Source organism: Pogona vitticeps, chromosome 4 (assembly GCF_051106095.1).
Source record: "Pogona vitticeps strain Pit_001003342236 chromosome 4, PviZW2.1, whole genome shotgun sequence".
NCBI lineage: Eukaryota > Metazoa > Chordata > Lepidosauria > Squamata > Agamidae > Pogona > Pogona vitticeps.
In genome coordinates this window covers 113,502,758-113,526,721 of record NC_135786.1, presented here as the reverse complement: position 1 = coordinate 113,526,721, position 23,964 = coordinate 113,502,758, and the positions used below count along the sequence as shown (strand labels likewise).

General features: G+C 41.6%; 1 protein-coding gene and 1 long non-coding RNA gene across 2 annotated transcripts; one reads left to right on the top strand and one right to left on the bottom strand.

The window, feature by feature from the left end:
- ARPC5 (actin related protein 2/3 complex subunit 5) lies at window positions 1-7,235 on the bottom strand. The gene is made up of 4 exons (XM_020795101.3): window positions 6,961-7,235; window positions 4,117-4,189; window positions 1,531-1,707; window positions 1-1,274 (listed from the first exon to the last, which is right to left on the bottom strand). The coding sequence occupies exons 1-4, from the start codon at window positions 7,101-7,103 to the stop codon at window positions 1,212-1,214; spliced, it is 456 nt and encodes a 151-aa protein (XP_020650760.1). The 5' UTR covers window positions 7,104-7,235; the 3' UTR covers window positions 1-1,211.
- Window positions 7,236-7,873: 638 nt separating this feature from the next.
- On the top strand, window positions 7,874-22,933 carry LOC140706740 (uncharacterized). The gene is made up of 3 exons (XR_013544603.1): window positions 7,874-7,986; window positions 20,139-20,242; window positions 22,807-22,933. It is a non-coding gene; the product is annotated as an uncharacterized LOC140706740 (long non-coding RNA).
- The last annotated feature ends 1,031 nt before the right edge of the window (window positions 22,934-23,964 follow it).

The following is a 23,964-nucleotide window of genomic DNA, read 5'->3' as shown; positions in this document are numbered from 1 at the left end:
TTTATGTAAATATTTAACAGTGACCATTTATTTTATTTTTTGATTTATCATTTTACAAAAAGGCAGGTATAAAAAAATGAGCAAAAGTTCTGTAATTCCTTCCCAGTTTTTTTGATACAAAACTGGCATTAAGTATAAATGAAATACACTGGTCAGATTTGCTCCTGAGTCATTCACAATTCAAGCTGTTTCCAGGTCTGGAATGCATTAGGTCTTCTGGAAAGTCACACTTATTTTATAAGCACTTTTTTCTTGATAAATACTTTCCCCATTTGATATGTGGCTAGCACAAAAACTGGCATCACCATTTCATAATGCCCTTGTCCCATCGAATGGGAAGGATCACCAGTTCCATTTCATGGTATCACATTTTCATGCCAGCAATATGCAAAGATGCGGCAATGAAAGCACAAAAACATATGAGACCATGACATGGAAAAAGAGATCCTACAAATTATGGAGAGGTAAACATGACATAGTGATGCTGTTTTATTCATCTGCCTCATAACAAGCATACTGTATAGTTTTGCTCTACCACCATCTTAAATACATCAGGTAATCGAGAGCCAATTGGTATGCTGAGTTCCAAAACCCTGTCCCATTCCTCTTCTTCAACAGACTCAGCACACTATCAGTGATATTTCCCCCTGCAGACTGAAAAGAAAGGCTGGGTGAGGTGTTCAAGAAGAACAATAAGAAAGCAATGATCACCCTGATTTTCAACCAACCCTTATTGACTGTTGTACTGTTACGAATCATAATAGAAAATGCAAGATCCCATTTCTACTATTTATAAGCTGTACCAGTCTCAGAATGCTGCCTGGCCAACTAAAGAATTAAAAACATTTACCACAATTCCCTGTTTAGCCAAAAAGACTGGTCAAACAGAGAGGAGGTTGGGGAGGCTGTATCTTGTTGTGACTTTCTGAAAATGTGGATCATCCTATGCAAACACCTGTACATGTGTCACTGAAATGCTTTTATGAGTACTAAGTACTCTTCTTTGAAATAAAATTGCACTTCTGTCATTATCCAACATTTAGCAAGAAAAAAGTCTGATATGCATATTATGCCACAGATATGAAAAAGCAAGAAGGCAAGCCGAAAGACATACACAGATGCTACCCACAGGGCAGTGATGGCATTTGGTTGTTTTGGTCTTTTTACCAGCATTTCCCATACCCACAGCAGAAGGGCACTTTTTGCTGGCCTTAAACTGTTTTCCTGGCAGTTAAGACACGGACTATTGAACCTACGCCTCCAGCAGCAAGAGCCTGGAAACAGAAAATAAGGAAAAGTAAGTTAAAATTATCTTATAAGAATAAATATAATCAAATGGATGTTTATCATCTTGCTTAATGTGGCTATTATGGAAATCAAACATCAGTACCCTAAACTACAGACTAACATCTGCCCCCTTCCCATTTACACTTCTTACATAAACACCTGCTCAAGACTTACAAGACTCCAAAAAAAGTTTAGGGGAAACAGTCACAAGACTCAAAATAACCATCAACCTCACTAACATACCTTTTCATGCCACTGAAGCAAGACAGCACTGCTGTTGTCAGATGGGCTCTCAAAGCCTTTGTAGATGTATTTCATTAAAAGATCAACACCATTCTTATCCAAAGACTGTACTGCTTTTTCAATATCATTGGCTTTGAAAGAGATGAGAACTTTCAGAACAATGCTTGCTGCACGATCCTAAAGACAAATTCAAGGTGTTACAAACAGAGATCACAAAAATGCTTTTCTGTCCAGATATTTAGGCAGAATCCTGTTAAAAATCTGGAGGGCAATGGCTGCACAAATAGGGTGTTCCAAGTGATAGTGATAGGGCTGCCATATGCCCAAGACAGTCATGAACACCCTCTAGCACAAATACAAGAAAAATGACATATATATAACAGGCTCCTGCATATGTGATACAAATGAACAGAATTTGGGCCCTAGGCTAAAAACACATCTGCATTTATGCAAAAGTCACTTCCACCAAACCAACTGAATCTACAGTTGCCAAGACCTACAGAATCCCTTTCCAGGATTTTCTAGGTATAGAGTACCCAGAAGTGCTTCACCAGTCTGGAGATGTTCTGGAACTGTGCAGCTTGCCCATGCTGGCTCTTATCCAGAGACGCATAGTAAGGAATTGAACTCTTGGCCTCTGGCTTGGCTCTGTAGACAGATATCCAACTCACTGAGCTATACCAGTCTACTAATCAGACACGATTAATTACAGAAAAAATAAATTAGTTCTAATTTAGAATTCAGGAAACCTTGAATACTTCTGTTAGATTTTAAATGCCAAAAGCAGATTAGTTTGTTCGCAAATGGCAATTTTCCAAATAAATAAAACTGAATTTTAAAAAAGCTGTTTCAGCCTAATTCTCAGTCTCTCTGTTCTCCAATTCCTTTTCTTTGCTTGCAAGACTGTAAGGTTGTCGTTGAGAGCAAGGTCCCTCTCACGGGAGTGCTGTCCCTCTCATTCTCTGCCAACAAGGAGGTGCAAACACCACCCATTCCCCCTCCCAGGAAGATTAGACCACCTGACCAAAGCCCGGGGAGCGTGGAGGAGAAATTGAGAGGAATGTCCCTTGGAGAAGGTGGGAGTATTTTGGCGGGAAAGGAATGACAGCCCCGGGTAGAAGTAGAGGCGGGGCTGGGGGATATTAAGACGGGGGATGACAGCTTGCCTCATGGTTGGGAATGTATATGGTTAGAGGACCTGTGGACTGGGAAGGTGGAGAAGCTGAGGGTCCCAAGAGGAGAGGCAGACACCCGGAGAAGAAGTAAGCTTACACCGAAACCCTCTTGTTGGGGGGAGCACAAGATGAAGAATGGAGGAAGAAGTTGAGGGAGGAAAAAGATAAGTTTGAGAGGGAAAAGAAAGAGAGATTGGAATGGCTGATGATGCAGCAGCAGCAGAGAGATCCTTCGGGAGACTTTGGCCGGAGAATGCCTCCTCCCGAGACCTGATCTGGACAGATGACCGGGACGAAGACACAGTACCCCTATTGGAGGGGGAGAATGGACAGTTATTAAATGCAGACTGTACCCTGGACTGGCCGGGTCCCTGAAATACCCAGGAGACTATTCTGTTCAAAGCTGAAGGCTGGAGGCCCCCTCTTAACCCGTTATTAGAGGAAGACAATGGTTGGAATACGTTTGTAGATATAGGCTGTTTGTTAAATAATCCAATAAATGTGACTCCAATTTCCAAATCAAGGAAGTCTGTCAATTTATTCAAAGAAAAAGTGGAGACAGGACTCAAACCCTCACAAAGACCCAGACCAATCAGCAGGGTCCAAGCCATACTCTTCACTTTGATTTCTTTTGAAAAAACTGACAACTTCAAGTCTGGATAGCATGGTTTAGATATAATGCCAAACAATGATATACAGTATCTATCTAGTCCCTCTCCTCCAGTAGAACCATAAAGAGATTGAAAACTTTCAGTTCTGTTTCAATTAACAGTAATTTATTATTGTGTTATTCACTGTGGTTAATCTAACTGTGACTTATGAAAACAACCCATCTTCATAAACAATTGTTTGACATTCTTTTTTCATGCAAACCAGTCTTCGCCAAGCTGCTGCCCTCCAGATATATAGATTAGAATTCTCACCATTCACAACCACTGGCCATGTTGGATAGGGCCCAAAACATTTAGAAAGCACAGGTTATTGAAGAGTGCAATAAACCATAATTGTTCAATTTGGGACATAAAGACAAATTTCAGATTGTCAAAAACCAAAGCAAAAGCTTCCATTGCTATGTTTATGCTACAGCAGGAAAATGAAGAGCTGATAAATCTGTTAATTCATTAAATCACAGTAGGAATGAAGCCAAATAAGAGGATTACAAATTTGACATTATTCATTGTTACAGCAATAAACAAAACATGATTGCCTCAGAAGTCTCATTTAAAAAACAACAGAACTGGAACTCAAAATTCAAGCCCAGATGCTGAATATTAAATTTGCCAGTTCCTGGGAAGGATTTGTTATAATCCAAGGTAGAGCAATTTAACAAAGTGTTATCTCGATACAGTTAAATATCCTGAGAAACTGGAATAGGCTTCAGTAACCAACATAAAGCATAGTATCGTCTCACCTTTACAGCTTGACACTTGGTGTTGATTGGAGGATTCTTCAGAGCTGCTTGTAATGCAGCCATCATGTTCCCTGTATAGGTTAGTTAAGGACAATACCATCTTGCCAAACATTTAAATCTGTTAAAGTAATGTTCTGAAGACAGTTCAGATACATTCACAACATTCCTTAAAACAAACTGTAAGGTAGTACCTGCTCCCACCTGTTTGAGGTTATGACACAAGTAGCTTGTCTAAGACCGCTTTATTACTGAATAAGATCTATATAGCACAAGAATAGAGCAGGGTGCTTACTATGCCTATTAAATGTGACACAAGTCTATCAACTTCACTGTTTAACATGAGAACAAACAAGAATATCTGCATGCAGAAACTAAGGAACAGATCTTAACTATGGGATATCATCACCCTGCTGTGGCTTGAAGTGTTTTGGCCAGGTCTGGTTAGCCTGCTGACTGCAAATTCTCTTGTACATGGATAATTTGGCTACAACATTTGATGCAACAGCCAAATTATCTTGTCTAGATTATTAAAGTGTTATCTAAAACATCATATATACACCACAATGATATATAGGAACTGCATCTTAAACTCTGCTTTCAGTCCAGTTTAATTGTCTTAGTAATGATATTAATAACCCCAAATTGTAGTGATCCTTAAGTATGGAATGGAAAAATATGTCCATTCACAGTAAGTCTGTGTCTCAAAGATCATAACCTGCTAGTTAGTACTGTATTGTTGTTTTGTTATTTATGATCTTGAGTTGTTTAAATTATTGGGTTTGTTTTAAAGTGCCTTTATTTATTATTTTGGGTACATGATGGGATAAAACTATTCAAATAAATGAAAGTAGTAAGCTCTACCTGCCTGAGACCAACATATACCGTACTTGAACAGCTTAAATTAATTAAAAACCCACTAAAGAAATGCCGCACATAAACTGCAAAAAGGACCACCCATTGAGTTGTAAATTATATAGATCTTGACATTTAAACTGCATATAATCTGCTGATATGTTATTCTGCCTTTATTCATAACATCTTTTAATGTGTCCAAGCATACGAGAGACATAGGTGTAAGGGGGGGAAAAGCAACTCTGGACATAAGAAACAAGAAATTCAGTTAGCCAGTTGATAATGCAGCAATATATTAATTAGCTTTCAATTCGGTTTTTAAAAGGGAATTTGTTGTCCTCTGATTCTGTTTTCAGTACAGTACTTTCTGATTAGATTCTTCCTTATCGAAGAATGAGTTTCCTCTATAAAGAATGTGTGCCTAAGATTTCAACATGGAACTGAAGAATACTAGCTATACTAATACTAATTAGATGCAACTGTTTCCATAAAAGGTAACCCCCTGCAGAACTCATGTACTTCCTTCACTGCATCAGTCTAACAGGAAGAACTTTGAGAGCTGCAGTGTCCTAGGAAATCCTCCTCCTGTTTTATCAGGTCTGATACTGTCAAATGCATGGTAACCAAGAAAAAGATGTATTTTAAAATCCTGATGTGAACATTGTCAGTGTATAACTTTAATCTTGTCTAGTCCTATTATATCATATGAAGCCATTTCCCCCTCCTAACATTGTATAATTTTTTTGGAGTTATTCTTCAAAAGAAATAAAAATAATCTAGACGCACAGTATTTTCAGATCTGAGAAATGAATCGAGTATTTGATAGGCAGACTAGGAGATGTTGATATGCACATGCACACATTCTACTACCGACACTCCATCTCAGTGCACAGAGACAGATTGGCATCTCTGTTCCCTGCCTGCTAAGATCTAGGTATTGCTAAGCCTTGGGAAAGAATTTTTCTTTTTCCCCAACAAACTGCAGCTAGATTGTTTGCTGCTAATAGTGGTGAAGAACTAGCTAATGTATTCTCCACCTACAGCAATTATAATTGTCACTGCTGCAGCCACCAGTAGCAGAGAGATTAGGAGGGCTATACAATTCACATCCAAGGGCTAAATACATCTGTGTACTGTACTTGAGTCCAATTTCATTAATCTCATTTTAAACACTTCACACACTATTTAACACTTAACTGATTAAATATTTTAGTTTTTGCAATTAAATGAATCAAGTTTTACTACAGTACCATCATGATAGACTATCTGTAGAGATGAAGAAAGCACATACGCAGTGTAATATTTTACATGTTAAGATAAAAACTATCTTCACAGAATTTCCTCCAGGTGCAGGACACCAGCCTCAACTACACACTGCAGATACAGCAATTCTTTCTATGAGAAGCAAGTTAAAACCATTCTAACTCTGTTGAAATTGCATACAACAGGTTATAACAGTGCCAGCAACTTTGAAATCCTTTCACTGTTTCTAATTAAAATCTGACCAAACACCCCACCATCACCACCAGCAGCTTGCAGTTAACACATTAACCTGTTAATGTTTTCAGGCTTGATTTGGTCACTGGATGTTAAACCAGGCCAAGATATAGACCCACCTTCCGGCCCACCTCTTGAAAGTAAAAAGGCCGAGAACGCACGAGACAGAGGAGAAAAAGAGCGAACGAGAGAAGCAAGAAAAGCCAGTATGTGTTAAAGGTGGAGGCAGATTAACATCCCTGCCCAACGAAGGGTGTTAGCGCCTTGCCAACATCCTCGTTGATAAGACGCTCTGCCTTAAATCCACGCCTCATTTTTTTCCTTTCACATTATTGTGAGGAACAGCACTGATAAAGAGCAGTAAAAATCATTGTCCATTGCCAATACAGTACTTCAGAGCCGGGGAGGAGGAAGGGAGGCGGCAGAAGAAGCCCACGAGCCCGACCCCCCCCCGGTCCCAGCCCGTCGAGGGCGACGAGGAAGCAGCAAGGATATTGCCTCAGCCACGAGTCCACCTCGCCCTCATCGGGGCCGACCTGGCCGTCGCCCCCGTCCTCTTCGTCCACGAACTTGTTCTCGTCGTACTCGTCCACGTCCACCCGGCGGAAGCGTGCGGAGGACACGGTGTGCTTCGCCATCGCCGCTGCGTCCCACCTCAGGCAGTCGAAGAAAAAGCGGCCACAGCCGAGAACCTCCCGTCAAGGCGGCGGCCGGGCTTCGCGTCAGGGAGTCTCGAGCAGGAAAGGAAGCCGCGGAGGCGGCCGTCAACGCCCGGCACTGCGCATGCGCAAATGGTGGGCCGCTTAGGGGCTTCCCAAACTCCTATGCGCACGCGCACCCTTGCCAAAACACTCATTTCTCAGGCTCACTTCCTGCGGGTAAAAAAAAAGAAAGAAGAGGTTCGGCTGTCATGCGCATCTTATGCGCTCTTCTGCACCTCTTGTGTATAGCAGGACAGGATTTTAAGACTTATATTTGTTAGAGACAAAGTTTTGTATCCACAAACAACTTCTAACACGCGTGGGCAGAACCCGTGCCGCCAATTCGTATCATCTTGCGCATGCGCAGAAGAGCGTAGGCCGGCGGCTTGGTCTTTCTTTGGGCTGAGAGAGAAAGTAACTTCGGAGAGGGCCCAAGAATTCTACTAGGCTCTGTCCGTAGTTACTCGTAACTTCATTCTTTGTTGCGGGGCGGGGCGGAGGGAGAGAGATGGGTGGAGGCCTCCGCCCCTGCCGTTGCTTTCTGAAGGCGAGTAACGACGACTCCGAAGGAGTCCTGCTCTTGTGTAAAATGTACGCGCGTGCCGGAAGGAGTCGTCGCTCCTCATGTGCTGAAGGAAGGAGGGAGGAGCGAATCTCCCCCTCTTCTCTCCCTCCTGAAGGGGCGCCGTGTGCGAGAGAGAGGGAGAGAGGGAGAGAGAGAGAGCGCCTGCCCAGTCCTTCGGTTCCTCTCCCCCTCCCCCCACGCTGGGGACCAGGAGTTGGAGCCATTCGGGGAGGGCGCGGATGGGTGACGTTTCGGGTCAGTCTCCATCCAGTCCGTTGCCGCGAAAAACAATTAGCAATTTGTTGTTTTTAATTTTGTTTAATACGCCCAACGGCTAGAATCCCGCTCGTGTTCATGTAAGGCTTGCGCGACGGGCTGCAGCTGTTTCGACTGCCGAGGGTGGCCGGGGGCGCCTGTCGGTCGAGGGCTCCTTCCCCTGCCGGTTTGCGCGGTTAGGATGCACGCGCCGGCGCCTGGTGATGTTCGTTGGAGGCCGCCGAGGGCCGTTTCCCTGGAGGTTCCCGCGAGCGAACCACGTTCCAACCACCGTGTCCTGAGGGCTCTTCTTAAACATCTCATGCCTTTCAGGTGGAAAGGGACAAAGTGCCTGTGCCAAAATAAATTTCCTTATATTATGTGCAATTTTTTTCCTTATACAGTATTACGACCGGTTTCTTAATCCCCTTTGACAGAAAAGAAGCAGATTTTGGTTCCTTATTTTTTAAGGGAATAACTACAGTCAAGGGACTTCTTACGGGAAAAAAGAAGTGGACTCGTCTACGAAAGTTCAGATTAAAACATTATAGTTAGTCTTTTAAGGTGCCACAACGTTTTTGCCTTCTTTGCCTATTATGAGAAAAAAAGTGATTCATTTCATTTTACATCTGAGGTTTTTTTTTAAGACACAACACGTTTTCTCTGTGTTGCCTTAGTTGCTGAGAGTTAACAGTTTTTTCTCCACAATGCAAGGCTTATTTTCTTGGTACTAGCTGTAACAAAGCCGCCCAGAGTAGACCTTTGGTCTAAATGGGTGGGATATAAAATCTAATAAAATAAAATAAAAAAATAAAAAGCATGACAAAAATGTTGGCTTCCCATGTTTCTTAAAACTACCTTGGTACAGTGGTGCCTCGCTTAACGAGCACCCCGAATCTGCATAGCAATTAGGTTTTTGTGATCGCAATGCGATGTTTTTAATGGTAAAAAATCGCTTTGCAATGATCGGTAAGCTGTTTCGCTTACCAATTTTCGCATAGCAATGTTTTCAAAACAGCTGATCGGCAGTTCCAAACTGGCCGCTGGAAAAAAATGGCCGCCCGCTGTGTTTTCGCACCGATTCCTCACTTACCGGGCAGCGAAAATGGTGGCCATATGGAGGATTTTCACTTAAAAGGTGAGTTTTAAGCCCATAGGAACGCATTAAACAGGTTTTAATGCATTCCTATGGGCTTTTTCTTTTCGCATAGCGACGAATCCGGATAGCGACGATTTTTCCGGAACGGATTATCGTTGCTATGCGGGGCACCACTGTATGTGTTTTTTGTTTATTTACTTTGTACCTGACTGGAACTCAAGCAACAAAAACTTACCCTTTGAAAGTTTTCAGTTCTGTGGTTATCTCTTACAAAAGAAACAAAACCCCTAATCTCCAACAAAAAGCAGGCAGTTGCAGATATTGTAGAACCTCACAAGGAAGTGTAGGTGGAGAACGGAGCAGTACATCTCTGAGTGAAGAGAAAAGAAAGGTTACCAACCTGTAACCATGGTTCTTCTAGTTGTCCTCTGAATTCACACAATCCCTCCCTTCCTCCCCTCTGTCTTTCACATGGTCGGTCTATCTATATATAGATACTATCTATCTATATATAGATGCTATAGATATCTATATATACATGCTATAGAAACTTCCAAAACTTCCTGCACAGGCGCATAAGAAACCCCACCTTTGTGAATTCACAGAGGTAACCTTTTCTTCGTTGTGGCCTCTGAATGCACACGTGGGTAACTGACAAGCTCACTTACCAGATAGTGGGACGTCACGGTAGCAGTGATGTCAATATAGCCCTGCTGAAAGTTGGCATCATTCTTCGCCCTGACATCGAGGTGGTAATGCTTTACGAAGGTCAATGGGTTGGACTAGGTTGCCACTCGGCATATGTTTTGTAGTTTGATGCCACGGTGTAAGGCAGTCAACATCGACATTGCTCTAATAGAGCGAGCCTTTAGCTGATCAGAAATTGGTTTGCCTGATAGTTCATATGCTAGTCTGGGCAATCCATCAGGATATAGTTTGTGATGAGGCTGGAGCACCCTTGTTAGGACCATGGAAACACACAAATAGCCTGGGGGACCTTCTGAAAGCTTTTCTTCGATTGGTGTAAAAAGCCAATGCTCTACGGATGTCCAGCGTATGGAGCTTGCGCTCTATAGGTGTAGATGGAGATAGGAACAATGTTGGTAAAATTATAGATTGATTGATATGGAAATTTGAAATCACTTTCGGAAGAAATGATACATCAAGGTACATGGTAATTTTATCGGGATGAAATCCCATGTTCAAGAGAATCCTAGAAACCTTCCACTATAAAGCTCTATGAGAACAAATGGAAATGTTTCAAGAAATTTACAGAAATTTACAGAATCTAAGAATCTCCCTTCGAACCCAACCTCACTCAAAACAATACTTACCTTCATTCTTCATCTATTCGAACTGACTTTCATACTCCACCATTAAAATCTATATATCAGCAATTGTGGCTCATCAATCACCTCAACATCAATCAGCCAAATTGTTTTCTCATCCTATCCTGAAAGATTTTATAATAATAATAATAATAATAATAATAATAATAATAATAATAATAATAATAATAATAATAATAATAATAATAATAATAATAATAATAATAATAATATAATTTATTGTCATTGTAAGTATATACACAGTATACCATACAACGAAATTCACAGACACCCAGAGACCAGACACATGCACACACATAACATTCCCCAAACACTCCCCACCCACTAGAAGTCCCCCACTAAAAATACAAACATCTACACCTCAGGCCAAATAACACAGTCCAACTAATTATTCACTACTGGTGGTCTTTAAGCTCATTATTAAGTGCAATTATAGCTCTAGGATAAAAACTATTTAGAAAACGTGTGGTCCGAGTCTTAATTGTTCTATATCTTCTGCCAGACGGTAACAGTTCAAAAAAGTTATAAGCAGGATGGGAAGAGTCTCTCAGGATGCTGTGTGACTTCCTCAGACAGCGGGATGTGAAGATGTCATCCAGGGTTGGTAGCTGGAGCCCGATGATATTCTGGGCAATTTTAATGGTTCTCTGTAGAGCTTTTTTGTCTGCTACAGAGCTACTCCCAAACCATGCCAGAATGCCATAAGTTAGGACACTCTCAATGGTGCTACGGTAGTAGGACAGAAGTAAATGCTGTGATAAATTTAACTTCCCGAGCATTCTCAGGAAATACAGCCTCTTCTGTGCCTTCTTCATTAGCATGTTGCCATTTATAGTCCATGAGAGGTCCTCTGAGATGTAAGTACCCAGAAATTTAAAACTACCAACTCTCTCCACTTCCTCACCGTTTATGTACAGTGGTAAATGTACATTTCTCTTCCTCCTAAAATCAATTATGAGTTCTTTAGTTTTTTTGATGTTAAGTGTGAGATGATTTTCTTTACACCATAGTATCAATCTTTGTACTTCCTTTCTATAAGCAGACTCATTGTTCTTATTTATGAGTCCCACCACTGTCGTATCATCCGCAAATTTAATAATTGCATTGGTGTTATATAGTGGGGTGCAATCATGTGTGTACAGGGATTAGAGGAAGGGACTTAGCACGCAGCCCTGGGGAGCTCCTGTACTGGGTAATCCCAGGTTGATCATTTTTAAAAACAACCTATTTGGTAGAATGGTGTTAAAAGCAGAGCTATAATCCACAAACAACAGCCTCGCATAAGTTCCCTGTTGTTCTAAGTGGCTCAATACAGTATGGAGTACGATGGACACAGCATCATCAGTAGATCTATTTCTCCTGTATGCAAATTGCCATGGATCCAAAGAAGGTGGAAGACTAGCCTTAATGTAATCCAGCACCAATCTCTCAAAACATTTCATAATAACAGATGTTAAAGCTACTGGTCTATAATCATTGGGAGATACCACAGCTGACTGCTTTGGGACTGGCACTATAATAGATGTCTTCAGGCAAGTGGGGACAGAACACTGCAACAAGGATAGATTGAAAATATCCGTAAAAACTCCAGCTAATTCTGCAGCACAGCCCCTAACAACTCGTCCCATGATTCCATCTGGTCCAGCTGCCTTTCGAATATTAATATTCTGGAAAGCGTGTCTCACATCTGAAATCTGCAGTACTAGTGGTTGTCTGTCGATGGTAGATTCTAGTGATGTATTATGGACAGTAGGTGCTGGAATAATGGTTGTTCCTGTTTCCACCTCAAAACGGCTGAAAAATTGATTTAACTGCTCAGCCAAAAAATCACTGCTGCTACACAGACTGTTTTTGTTACTCTGACCAGTGATTTGTCATAGGCCGTGCCACACTCGGCGAGTGTCAGAACTTTCAAGGTGTTGTTCAATTCTCTGACTGTACATAGCTTTGGCATCCCTAATGCCCCTTTTCAGTTTAGCTCTGGCCTCTCTATACTGTAGTTCATCACCAGAATGAAAAGCAGCATTTCTGGCTTTTAATAAAAGGCGCACTTCTCTATTTAGCCAAGGCTTGTTGTTAGAAAACACTCGTACTTGTCTTGTGGTAGTAATAACATCGATGCAGCTTTTGATATAAAACAGTACTGTCGAGGCATAAGTATGAAAGGCCTTCAGAATATAAGATCCCCAATACAAAAAATTGTACCACAATGGTCTTTCCAAATGGTTCTACACTCTCTCACTAATGAATCTTTCGAGCCAATGGCTATATGCAATGAAAAAATATTGTCCCTAAAGACAATTTTCTTGGTTGCAATTACATCTGCTAAAAGAGCCAGCAAGCTAATAGCCCTTAGGTCAGATCCTCCATACTTACAATTATCCTCCACACTGTCAGTCTCAGAGATGGAATGTCTGGATGTAAGATCGACCCGTTGTTCTGGGAAAGAAGATTCGGTATCGGCAGTAAGTGTAATATGTCTATTGCCATCATTTTGAAGTGGGTGAACCACAGTTGACGTGGCCAACATGGGCCAATGATTATGGTGTTTGCTTGACATTGTCTTAGCCGTATGATTGTCCTCTGTATTAGTGGAATTGGTGGGAACATATAGTAGTTGATCTGACCAGTCTAGCATGAAAGCATCCCCGAGTGATTTGGGATTGATACTGGCTCTTGAGCAGTATCTGGGGCATTTTGCCTTGTTGCAAAAAGGTCCATAGAAGGGTTTCCCCTTCTGTGACAGATCGTTTGAAATGTGTAGTCGTCTAGTGTCCACTCGTGTGTCCAGATTGATAGTCTGCTCAGATGATCTGCTATGTAATTTTCTTCTGTTGCAATGTGAATGGCAATTGGGAAGACATGGTGGAAGTAACACAATTCCCATAATTCCACCGTGAGGTATAACAGGGATAGCGAATGCATGCCTCCCTTCTTGTTCACATGAACATGGAACCCAAGAAAGTAAAATCTGTCCCTGCCTCCATATCTTCCCCTTCTATGTGCCAGGGGGTGATGGGACCAGTAGCCATGATCTTGGGTTTTGTTTTGTTGTTGTTGTTTTTTTATGTTGAGCTTCAGACCATTTTTTGAGCTCTCCTCTTTCACCCTCATTACAAGGTTCCTTAATTCCTCCTCACTTTCTGCCATCAGAGTGGTATCATCTGCATATCGGAGGTTGTTGATATTTCTTCCGGCAATCTTAATTCCAGTTTGGGATTCCTCCAGTCCAGCCTTCTTCATGATGTATTCTGCATATAAGGTAAATAAGCAGGGGACAATATACAGCCTTGTTGTACGCCTTTCCCAATTTTGAACCAATCAGTTGTTCCATATCCAGTTCTAACTGTTGCTTCCTGTCCCACATATAGATTTCTCAGGAGATAGATAAGGTGGCCAGGCACTCCCATTTCTTTAAGAACTTGCCATAGTTTGTTGTGGTCCACACAGTCAAAGGCTTTCGCGTAGTCAATGAAGCAGACGTTTTTCTGGAACTCTCTGGCTTTCTCCATAATCCAGAGCATGTTAGCAATTTGGTCTCTAGTTCCTCTGCCCCGTCGAAATCTAGCTTGTACTTCTGGGATTTCTCAGTCCATATACTGCTGAAGCCTGCCTTGGAGGATTTTGAGCATAACCTTGCTAGCGTGTGAAATGAGCACAGCTGTACAGTAGTTGGAGCATTCTTTGGCACTGCCCTTCTTTGGGATTGGGGTGTAGATTGATCTTTTCCAGTCCTCTGGCCACTGTTGAGTTTTCCAAACTTGCTGGCATATTGAATGTAGCACCTTAACAGTATCATCTTTTAAGATTTTAAATAGTTTGACTGGAATGCCATCACCTCCACTGGCCTTGTTGTTAGCCATGCTTTCTAAGGCCCACTTGACTTCACTCTCCAGGATGTTTGGCTCAAGATCAGCAGCCACACTATCTGGGTTGTCTACATGCTGCATGTGTTGCTCTCAAACTAACAGCATATGGGCCAAGGTTTGACAAATTATCAGCATGCATACAACACCAAACAATCACGTTGTCCAAAAGCATGCCAAATTGAGTATCCCTTATAAAAAATACATGCATATAATTATTTTAAAATTTTGAATAAATTACCTGGCTTGTATTACTTTAATATTTGTTTCCATTTACTAGAATTAATGGTTAATTTTCAATAAAAAGTGTTTGTATCATTGAAAGTTTTGTTATGTTTTGAAGACAAAATGTGATGATTAATTCAGACAATTGTATGAGTTGTTTTTTCTAACTAAAACATCAGTATTCAGATTTAATTGCAGTGTTGGCACTTCGAAAGAAATAATTTGGTTTTGTGTCGCCGTTTGGGCATTCGGGCTCAAAAAGGTTAGTTCACTGGAAAAGGCAGCAATGCAAGAAAAAGTGCAAAGCAGTAGGAAGAGAGGAAGACTGCACATGAGATGGATTGACACAATAAAGAAACCCACAGTCTTTTGTTTGCAAAACCTTTTGTTTGGACCAGGAGCAAAAAGACTGGGATTCAGATTTTGGGAATAGACTGTGATACTCTTGCCTGCTTTGGGGATGAGAAATAGAGAAACGCAATTGCTACACACTTCAGATTTCTGCTATTCTCAGCAAACTGCAGAGCTAAATGCAGTGGAGAGTAACAGTTTTGAGTCACACACACAAATTTTTTCCTAAACTTTTAATTCCACAGCATTAACACAGAACCCTTTGAGAAGGGAAAAAAAAAACAAGTTCCCAAAGAGACACTCTGCTTTGATGAAACAAACTCAGAGTAACATTTATACCAGATAAAAGTACACACACACACACACACTATTTTGTACATACATTTAAACATGTTTGATGAAGTCGCACGTTCCTTCCCTTCTTAAACTGCAGCCTTTCCCTCCTGCTTGCAAAGTCACCTCCAGGCGGGCGGAAGCAGTCATTTGAGTCCCTGGGGGCCAGCTGTAATCAATCAAGCAGGCTTATCTCTGATCTCTTAAAGAAGCAGTGCCGGAACCAGGAAATTAGCAAGAAGAGGTGGCTGATGATGGTTTGAGGTTTGGCTGTGGGTTGGGTTGGGTTGGTGGTGAGGTAGTGCTCTGCTTGCGTGCCAAGGGAGACGTCTCCGCGTGCCACAGGTTCACCATCACTGCCCTAGACTATTTAACACTTACATGAAATCACGGAGAGGTTGTCTAGAATTTTGGGGTTTGGTGTCAACAGTAGACTGATAACACCCAACTCTCTCTCCTTTCCATCTAAATCCAACGAAGCTGTTTAGGTTTTAAATCAGTGGCTGGTGTCAGTAATGGACTGGATGAGGGCAAATTCAAATTTAATGCAGACAAGACAGAGGTGCTCCTGGTCAGTCAAAAACCAGATCAAGGAATAATAATAATAATAATAATAATAATAATAATAATAATAATAATAATAATAATAATAATAATAATAATAATAATAATAATAATAATAATAATAATAATAATTTATTGTCATTGTAAGTATATACACAGTATACCCATACAACGAAATTCACAGACATCCAGAGACCAGACACATGCACACACATAAAATTCCCCAAACACTCCCCACCCACTAAAAGTCCCCCACTAAAAATACAAACATCTACACCGCAGGCCAAGTAACACAGTCCAACTAATTATTCACTACTGGTGGTCTTTAAGCTCATCATTAATTGCAATTATAGCTCTGGGATAAAAACTATTCAGAAAAGCCACTGGCAATGGTGTGGCTAAAAAATATTGTAAATAAATAAATAAATAAATAATAAAACGTGTGGTCCGAGTCTTAATTGTTCTATATCTTCTGCCAGACGGTAACAATTCAAAAAAGTTATAAGCAGCATGGGAAGAGTCTCTCAGGATGCTGTGTGAATTCCTCAGACAGCGGGATGTGAATATGTCATCCAGGGTTGGTAGCTGGAGCCCAATGATATTCTGGACAATTTTAATGGTTCTCTGTAGAGCTTTTTTGTCTGCTACAGAGCTACTCCCAAACCATGCCAGAATGCCATAGGTTAGGACACTCTCAATGGTGCTACAATAGTATGACAGAAGTAAATGCTGAGATAAATTTAACTTGCCGAGCATTCTCAGGAAATACAGCCTCTTCTGTGCCTTCTTCATTAGCATGTTGGCATTTATAGTCCATGAGAGGTCCTCTGAGATGTAAATGCCCAGAAATTTAAAACTTCCAACTCACCGTTTATGTACAGTGGAAAATGTACATTTCTCTTCCTCCTAAAATCAATTATGAGTTCTTTAGTTTTTTTGATGTTAAGTGTGAGATGATTTTCTTTACACCAAAGTATCAACCTTTGTACTTCCTTTCTATAAGCAGACTCATTGTTCTTATTTATGAACCCCACCACTGTCGTATCATCCATAAATTTAATAATTGCATTGGTGTTATACAGTGGGAGTGCAATCATGTGTGTACAGGGAATAGAGGAAGGGACTTAGCGCACAGCCCTGGGGAGCTCCTGTACTTAGTACCAGGGTAGAAGAATGGTGAGATTCCATCCTTACTGACTGTGGCCTATCTGTCAGAAAATCCTTTATTCACATGCAGATCTCCTGAGGTAATCCCAGGTTGATCATTTAAAAAAACAACCTATTTGGTAGAATGGTATTAAAAGGGTTGCAGCCCATGCTGGATGAGGTTACACTCCCTCTGAATACACAGATGTGCAGCTTGGACGTTCTCCTGGATTTGTCCTTTAATCTGGATGCCCAGGTTTCAACAATGGCAAGGAGTGCTTTTGCACAGTTAAAACTAGTGCATCAGCTGCACTTGTTTTGTGAGAGGTCTGATTTGGCCACAGTGACACATGCCCTTGTTATATCTTGGCTGGATTACTGTAATGTGGTCTATGTGGGGCTGCCTCTGCAAAGTGTTTGGAAACTCCAGAGGGTTTAACTGCTGCAGCCAGATTGCTAACAGGGGCTGGTTACAGGGAACATATTAATTCCCTTGTTAGAGCAGCTCCACTGACTAACAATTCATTTCTGGGCACAATTCAATGTGTTAATTTTAACCTATAAAGCCCTAAACAGTTTGGGTCCAAGCTATAAAAGACTGCATCTCCCTCTATGAGCCTGCCCGGGTATTAAGATCATCAGGGGAGGGCTTTCTCTCAGTCCCACTGTGAGAAATGCTCACCCCTTGTTACTTAAATGCAGTAACCAGACAACCATGAATACAAGCAGCTCTCCCTTATTAAAAAGCACGTTTGCAAAAGCGGGTGTCCTAACTGTGTAGGCACACACATCAATACAGGTAGCATGATATTTATCCCCTATTCCTAGCTGCACTCCCTTGTTTCCCCATTGGTTAGGTACTCCCTACTTTTTTATTTAGCAGAAGGGAGAAGGAGAACCAACACTTGGCCCCCACCATCAGAGCCACCCAATTGCCCAGTTCAACGCAGTGGCCAACTGTGTTGTCAGCACGACCTTGCACAACAAAGAGCTGAAAATACAGCAATGAGCGAAGATCATAGAGAAATGGATTTTATTTATTTATTTATTTATTTATTTATTTATTTATTTATTTATTTATTTATTTATTTATTTATTATTGGATTTATATCCCGCCCTTCTAGACAGGAGTCTACTCAGGGCGGCTCACAATATATTGTGGACAAACAAATAAAAACAACAATTATTGCAGATGTGGATTGATATTGCACAGGCAAAAACTCATTCTGTTTGCCTCCCTGGTGTTTTCAGGGACAGCAAGGTGCCGTGACTGTTCTAATTCTTTCTGGTTTTTAAAAAAGTAACTTTGGGCAATAGACGTTTAGTCTCTTAGGGCCTGATTACATGGACCATTTGAATTGTTTCTTCAAGCTGTGTACTCACTTTCAGCAGAAGAAAAAAAAGCTGGGCATCATTTGCTACAGCTGACAGCAGTTTAAGGATACTGTTGTGCTGTCAGTGTCTGTTACTACTCCAAATATTTCTATTTATTTCAAGTAGAGATGGGAAACCTTCCTGAGCCACATGTGTCATCCAAGTAGGGAAGAAAAAGCAGAAAAGGGAGAATAACAATACTTGGAAGTCATCAGGAGCAGTGATTCTCCCTTAGTCCCTTTTAAGGGACTGGAATAGCCTGTGGCAGCTGCATTGGGAGGAGGCTGGCATTTGGAGGACTGGAGGAGGACCACCCCAGATTCAGAAAGTATACCCCACATCAGTGGTGGGATTCAAATAAATTAACAACAGGTTCTATGTCCTAATGATAAATAAATAAATGAATGAATGAATGAATGAATGAATGAATGAATGAATGAATGAATGAATGAATAAATAAATAAATAAATAAATAAATGAATGAATGAATGAATGAATGAATGAATGAATGAATGAATGAATGAATGAATGCCCAGGACATTTTTAAAAAAGGTACCACATAAGAAACAGTCTTATGTGGTACCTTTAACTTGAAAAAATCATAGTAAAATGAGGACGGTTGGGTGTTTAACTGACGCAGTCTCACCCCAAAACTTTTTCCCTCTGTGTCCTGCCCTCATGCCTTGTCAATCACCCCCCCCTCTGCCTCGAGGCCATGAGCTTTCCTCCAGTGACATCAAGGACTCATCCTCCCCCCTTTCCCCCATTGATGCCTCTGCTCTTTCCAGGGCTTTATCTCTCTCACCCACACCCCACCTCAGTGTGGCGCAGGAAGGGAGGCAGCTAATTGCGCCCCCCTCCCCCCTGCTCGTAGCTGGTCACCTGGCCCCTCCTCCTTCATTCATCTCAGGCCAGCAAACGGTTCTAAGAACCAATAGTACATTTAGGAAGCGGTTCTATAGAATAGGTGCGAACCTGCTGAATCCCACCTCTGCCCCACATTTCTCCATTTCGATAAGAACTCATTTAAAAAAACTAACGGAAAGAGAAACAGCAGTTTAAAAATGAAATTAGCATTCGGGGTGCAAGGGATTTGTCAAAGGATCTTAAAAATCCAGCACAGAGAATGTGTAGGAAAACAGGTTGGACTTCATTGGGTTCCCAAAATAAGTACGGAGAGGAACAGGAGAATCATATGTATTCGCGAAGGCTTTCACGGCCGGGATCTAATGGTTGTTCTGGGTTTTTCGGGCCCTTTTGCCATGTTCTGAAGGTTGTTCTTCCTAACGCTTCGCCAATCTCTGTGGCCGGCATCTTCAGAGGACAGCAACCTGTGCTCTGGTGAGAAATATACTTTATTTGCACTCACAGGAGAAATATACTTTATTTGCAATTGGAAATTATTTCTGCTTCTGGTATGGTTCCACTCTTGTTTCCAATTCTTGAACCTTCCGTGTGATCAGTAAGTGTTCTGTGTAAATTGAGAGTTTCCAGACTAATTACATGTAACGTCAACATGATTTTGCAAAGATATTCCTTAATTCTCTTTAACTTGCCTACAGAGGGCTACTTTAACAGACATTTTGCCTGAAAAACTGGAAGGTACAAAATAGAGCCAACAGCATTGCAACAAAAGAAAAAAAATGAAAGTGTGGAAGACAAAAATATAGTGCCCCAACCTGTACAAACTGCTTTCGGGGGTTAGGAGGAGCAAAACAGGGCTGTTATTTTCTTTTGGTGCTCAGTACGTGTATTTGTTCAGGTGGGTGTTTGAGTTCTCTCTTTCTAAGCATTAACTTGTAGCAGCTGTAATATTTAACTCATTTCTGTTTTTTCCTCATGCAGGAATGCAGGATCTTAAAGAACTTTTCCTCTTTGAAGGCTATTGTTTCAGCACTACAGTCTTATCCCATCTATCGATTGAAGAAGTGTTGGGCATGTGTCTCAAAGTAAGCCTTTCTCGCTTTCTTCTCTCTTGGTTTGCCTGGAAAGCAGCCTCAGCCACATCTGCTGGCCTTGTTGCTCCCATGAGTAACTGTGGTCCATGTGGGTGGGGAGGAGCAATAAAATAGCTATCCTCGGATAAGAAACCACAGACCCGGTTCCTGTACAGTTGCTAGTGGAAGGATGCAGGTGAAATGGTAGCAAAGCCAGGGTTTGGAAGTAATTAGTATTAAGTAACATAGCTACCTAGAACTGATTACATTTGGGGTAATGAGAAATGTAGCACTTAGTTAATAGTTACTTTATAGGCATAATAAGTAGTAGGACCCCAGAGGTCTGTAGGAATTCCTCCAGCCCAACTTCTGGAGACTTAAATAAAAAAGCAAAAATCAAAGTTTTCAAGTTCTTACTGCTGGTAAATTCAAACTCTAGCAGGCATTTCCATCCTGTGGAGAAGACAGAAGAAATGGCTCTGTTAGGCTAAACTCTAATGATGGGCCTGGTAGTTTTTTTGGAGCGGCTTCCTGGCAGAGCCATTAAGATTCCTTCATGTCCATTCCTCCCCAACCCCTGCCTCCAACTGCCCAGTCAAGCCATATCTGTTGTCCAGCAGTTAGTTTCTGTTGTAAAAACTTTAGTAGAATTCTTGTATACAGAATATGTTGCACAAAATAGGTTCTTATGTTTGCTTTAGAAGCCTTATATTCCATTCTTTGGCCTAACCTAACGTTAAACTGGTAACAGATAAGAGAGAGAAACAGCAGCAGCAATGCTTTTTAAAGAAAGCAAGGCATATTCAACATATTAAACAGAAGTGAGTGTCCATAAGTTCAGAACAGTGACATTGATGATGATAATATTCAGAAAGACCTTAAAAACTGAAAGATTGTCATATGGATCTGAAAGACATCAGTGTTGGAACAAGGTAAATGCCTTCCAAAGAAGGACTAACACCTTCTATTCTTTAGCCCACACCCACTCTTAGTACCCTGCAAGAGGCAGACCTGTAGAAGATCCTAATATCTGATATTTTAATACCTGATAACATCTTAATTCGGGTATTAAGATCTTCTGCAGAGGCTTTAGTTCCGCTGTTGCTTTGGAGCTGAGAAACAAAATTTTATTAAGATTTGGAATATATGTATTGTGTTTTGGCTTATGAGCTTTTGTGGGTTATTGGCTTTATTTGAGAATAGTTGTTCTGATGAACTATTTGTTGATGCCAAGGTTTGACAAGAAAAATGTGTGCAGTGGGAAGCAACAAAAGATTCCCCCCTTTGTCAGAGTTGTTATGAAGGCTAGTTGTGGAGCAAAAGGTTGGGAGTTGGATTTCCCACTGTGCTTTCAGGGAGGAAGAGCTGGCCTGTGTCGCCTTGGGCAAGCTCATCAGATGCCAAGCAGGGCTTGATAAAGTTGCTTTCTTTGACTGCAGCTCCCACAATTCTCCTAACCAAACTAGTCATAGGTCAGAATCCTCCGATGTCAGAATGAGGTCACAATCTGGTCTGTATCTCTGCAAACTGAGAGGCAGTTAAGAGTCAGGTTGAGCCTTCATCTGGTCAGGATGGATCTTCCTGTTAGGTCAAGTTGCGGGTTGAAGGTGGGTTATATGACCTGTTTACAGCTATGGTATCATAGTGGATACAGTGTCAGGCAGGAACTCAGGAGGCCTTCAGCGAGGATCCTAGAGGAGTCGGCAGGAGCTCAAAAATAACTTTATTCTAAAAAGCTTCAAATCCCCCTTGTTCTAATAGTCAACTACCCATTTTCTTTAAAGATGCTCCTGAAATTCTTAATTCCTTATTTTCAGTTAAGCTATTGATAGGGAGCCGGGTAGGTGGGACTCATCAGCCTGGGAAAGCAGTCCATCTAGGAGAAGGAAAACTCTGATCCCAAACCCTCATGCCGTGAGGAGAAGGAGGAGGTGCCGCCATCAACCATGCAGCGAGTGAGCAGGCCGGGTAGGTGGGGCTCGTCAGCCTGGGAAGGCAGCCTATCTAAAAGGAAAACTCCTATTTCAAACCTCCACTGCCTTGTGGCAATATGCACTGATGGAAAAGGCTTCAGGAGTTAACCTCGAGGCAAAATCTGGAGCTGGAGTCCCGGAGGCAGTTTGTGTCATTCTGGCAACTCTTGCGACATCGTTGGAACCAGTTGTATTGGCTCTTGCCTTTCCATTGGACTATTTCAGTGATCTGGAGAGGGGGGATTTGCTGCTTGGGTAACAGTCTATCCTCCATATTATTTTACCCAGACTTCGTGCTCTGGAGAGGACACTGCAGCTTTGCATACAGTGTCAAAGTCCTCCATACAGAGCACGTTATCGTAGTCTCTCGAGACTGAAGTATGCCTATGATGATGCCTGGCAGAGCCTATGGAGCAGAGACTACCAGATGCCTAGTCCCTTGCTGCTCTCCTAGAATCAAAAATGGGAGGCCCGATCATGGACCTTCCTGTATCATAGCTTAACTGAAAAATAATACAGTAGTAACATTGCAGTCTCATTGGCCAAATTCACTTTTTGGTATGTCTTAGTATCTTCTATTCATTCCATTTTCCTATTTTGCAGGGACAGTATGATGGTATATGAAGAGCTGTCAGCACTTTTCACTGACCGTGATAATTATCTGGCAAGCCGCGAATTGCTCATGAGAGTAAGCATCACATGTCAGTGGCATACGAATGTATGACTTCACAATCCTTGTGAGCATTGCACCGAACCTTTGCTTGGGATGACTTCTAGCAGATTGGTGTGACACAGAAATGGGCGCAAACTGCGGGCTCAGTGGTTCATAATGGTTTGTTCTTTGGGCACACTGGCTTCTCTCCTCTGCCTCCTCCAGTGAGCGCCCACTCAGAGAAGGAGGTGGGTCAGGAAAGCCCAGGACGCTGCTCTGAATGGACACCCACCTGAGGACATGGGGAAGGGAAGCCACAGCACCCATGGAACACCTCTGCATCTGAAGAATGAACTATTCATGGCACTTGTGAGTAGGCCCTGGTAGGAGTCTGCTAAATGTGATGAAGGCTGGTCTTGGAACTGCATTGCGGTAATGAAACTCTTGGGCAAGCAGACTCCTTCTATGTGGGAGGCTCTCAACCTTGCTTCCCTCCTTCTCCTCCCCTACAGCCCTGTAGCTAATGATTAGTATTATTTCTTCCATTCAGCCATTTCTGCTACCCGATCTTACAAATACTAGGAATCCAGAGGTGCAAAAATGAAATAGCAACAAAGAGCTATATTCATTTTGTAACTCAAAAAACTTTAGAAAAATACCAGCTTCAAAAGTTAGCAACAGTATTAAAACTGACAATTGTTTCTTCAAAAGACTCTCATATTATACTTAGGAAGAAATTATTTCTTCTTCGAGGCCTCTGTGAATACACACATATGGGTTAAACAGCGCCTGCGCTAGGTATCCTGGAATCTTCTAGAGCTTTTCTGAAAAAGTAACTAAGTTTAGACTGCCCCTTCCACGCATGCTCCACTCCCCTTAGCCTCCAGTTCCATTTTTTCCGCCATCGTTCTAGGAACGTCTCGGATAGAGCTCTTCGCTAAATTACTATTGGCCTTGATTTTCGGACTGTTTATCGATCAAGAATCCTCTGTATTGCCCCTTTACCACGGACCGCTTTGACTATTCTATTGTTTAAAGGACTTGATTCGTTCACCGGCTTCTTTTCCACATTTCTGTGGATTAGTTGATTGCCTTGTTGATTGGCGCTG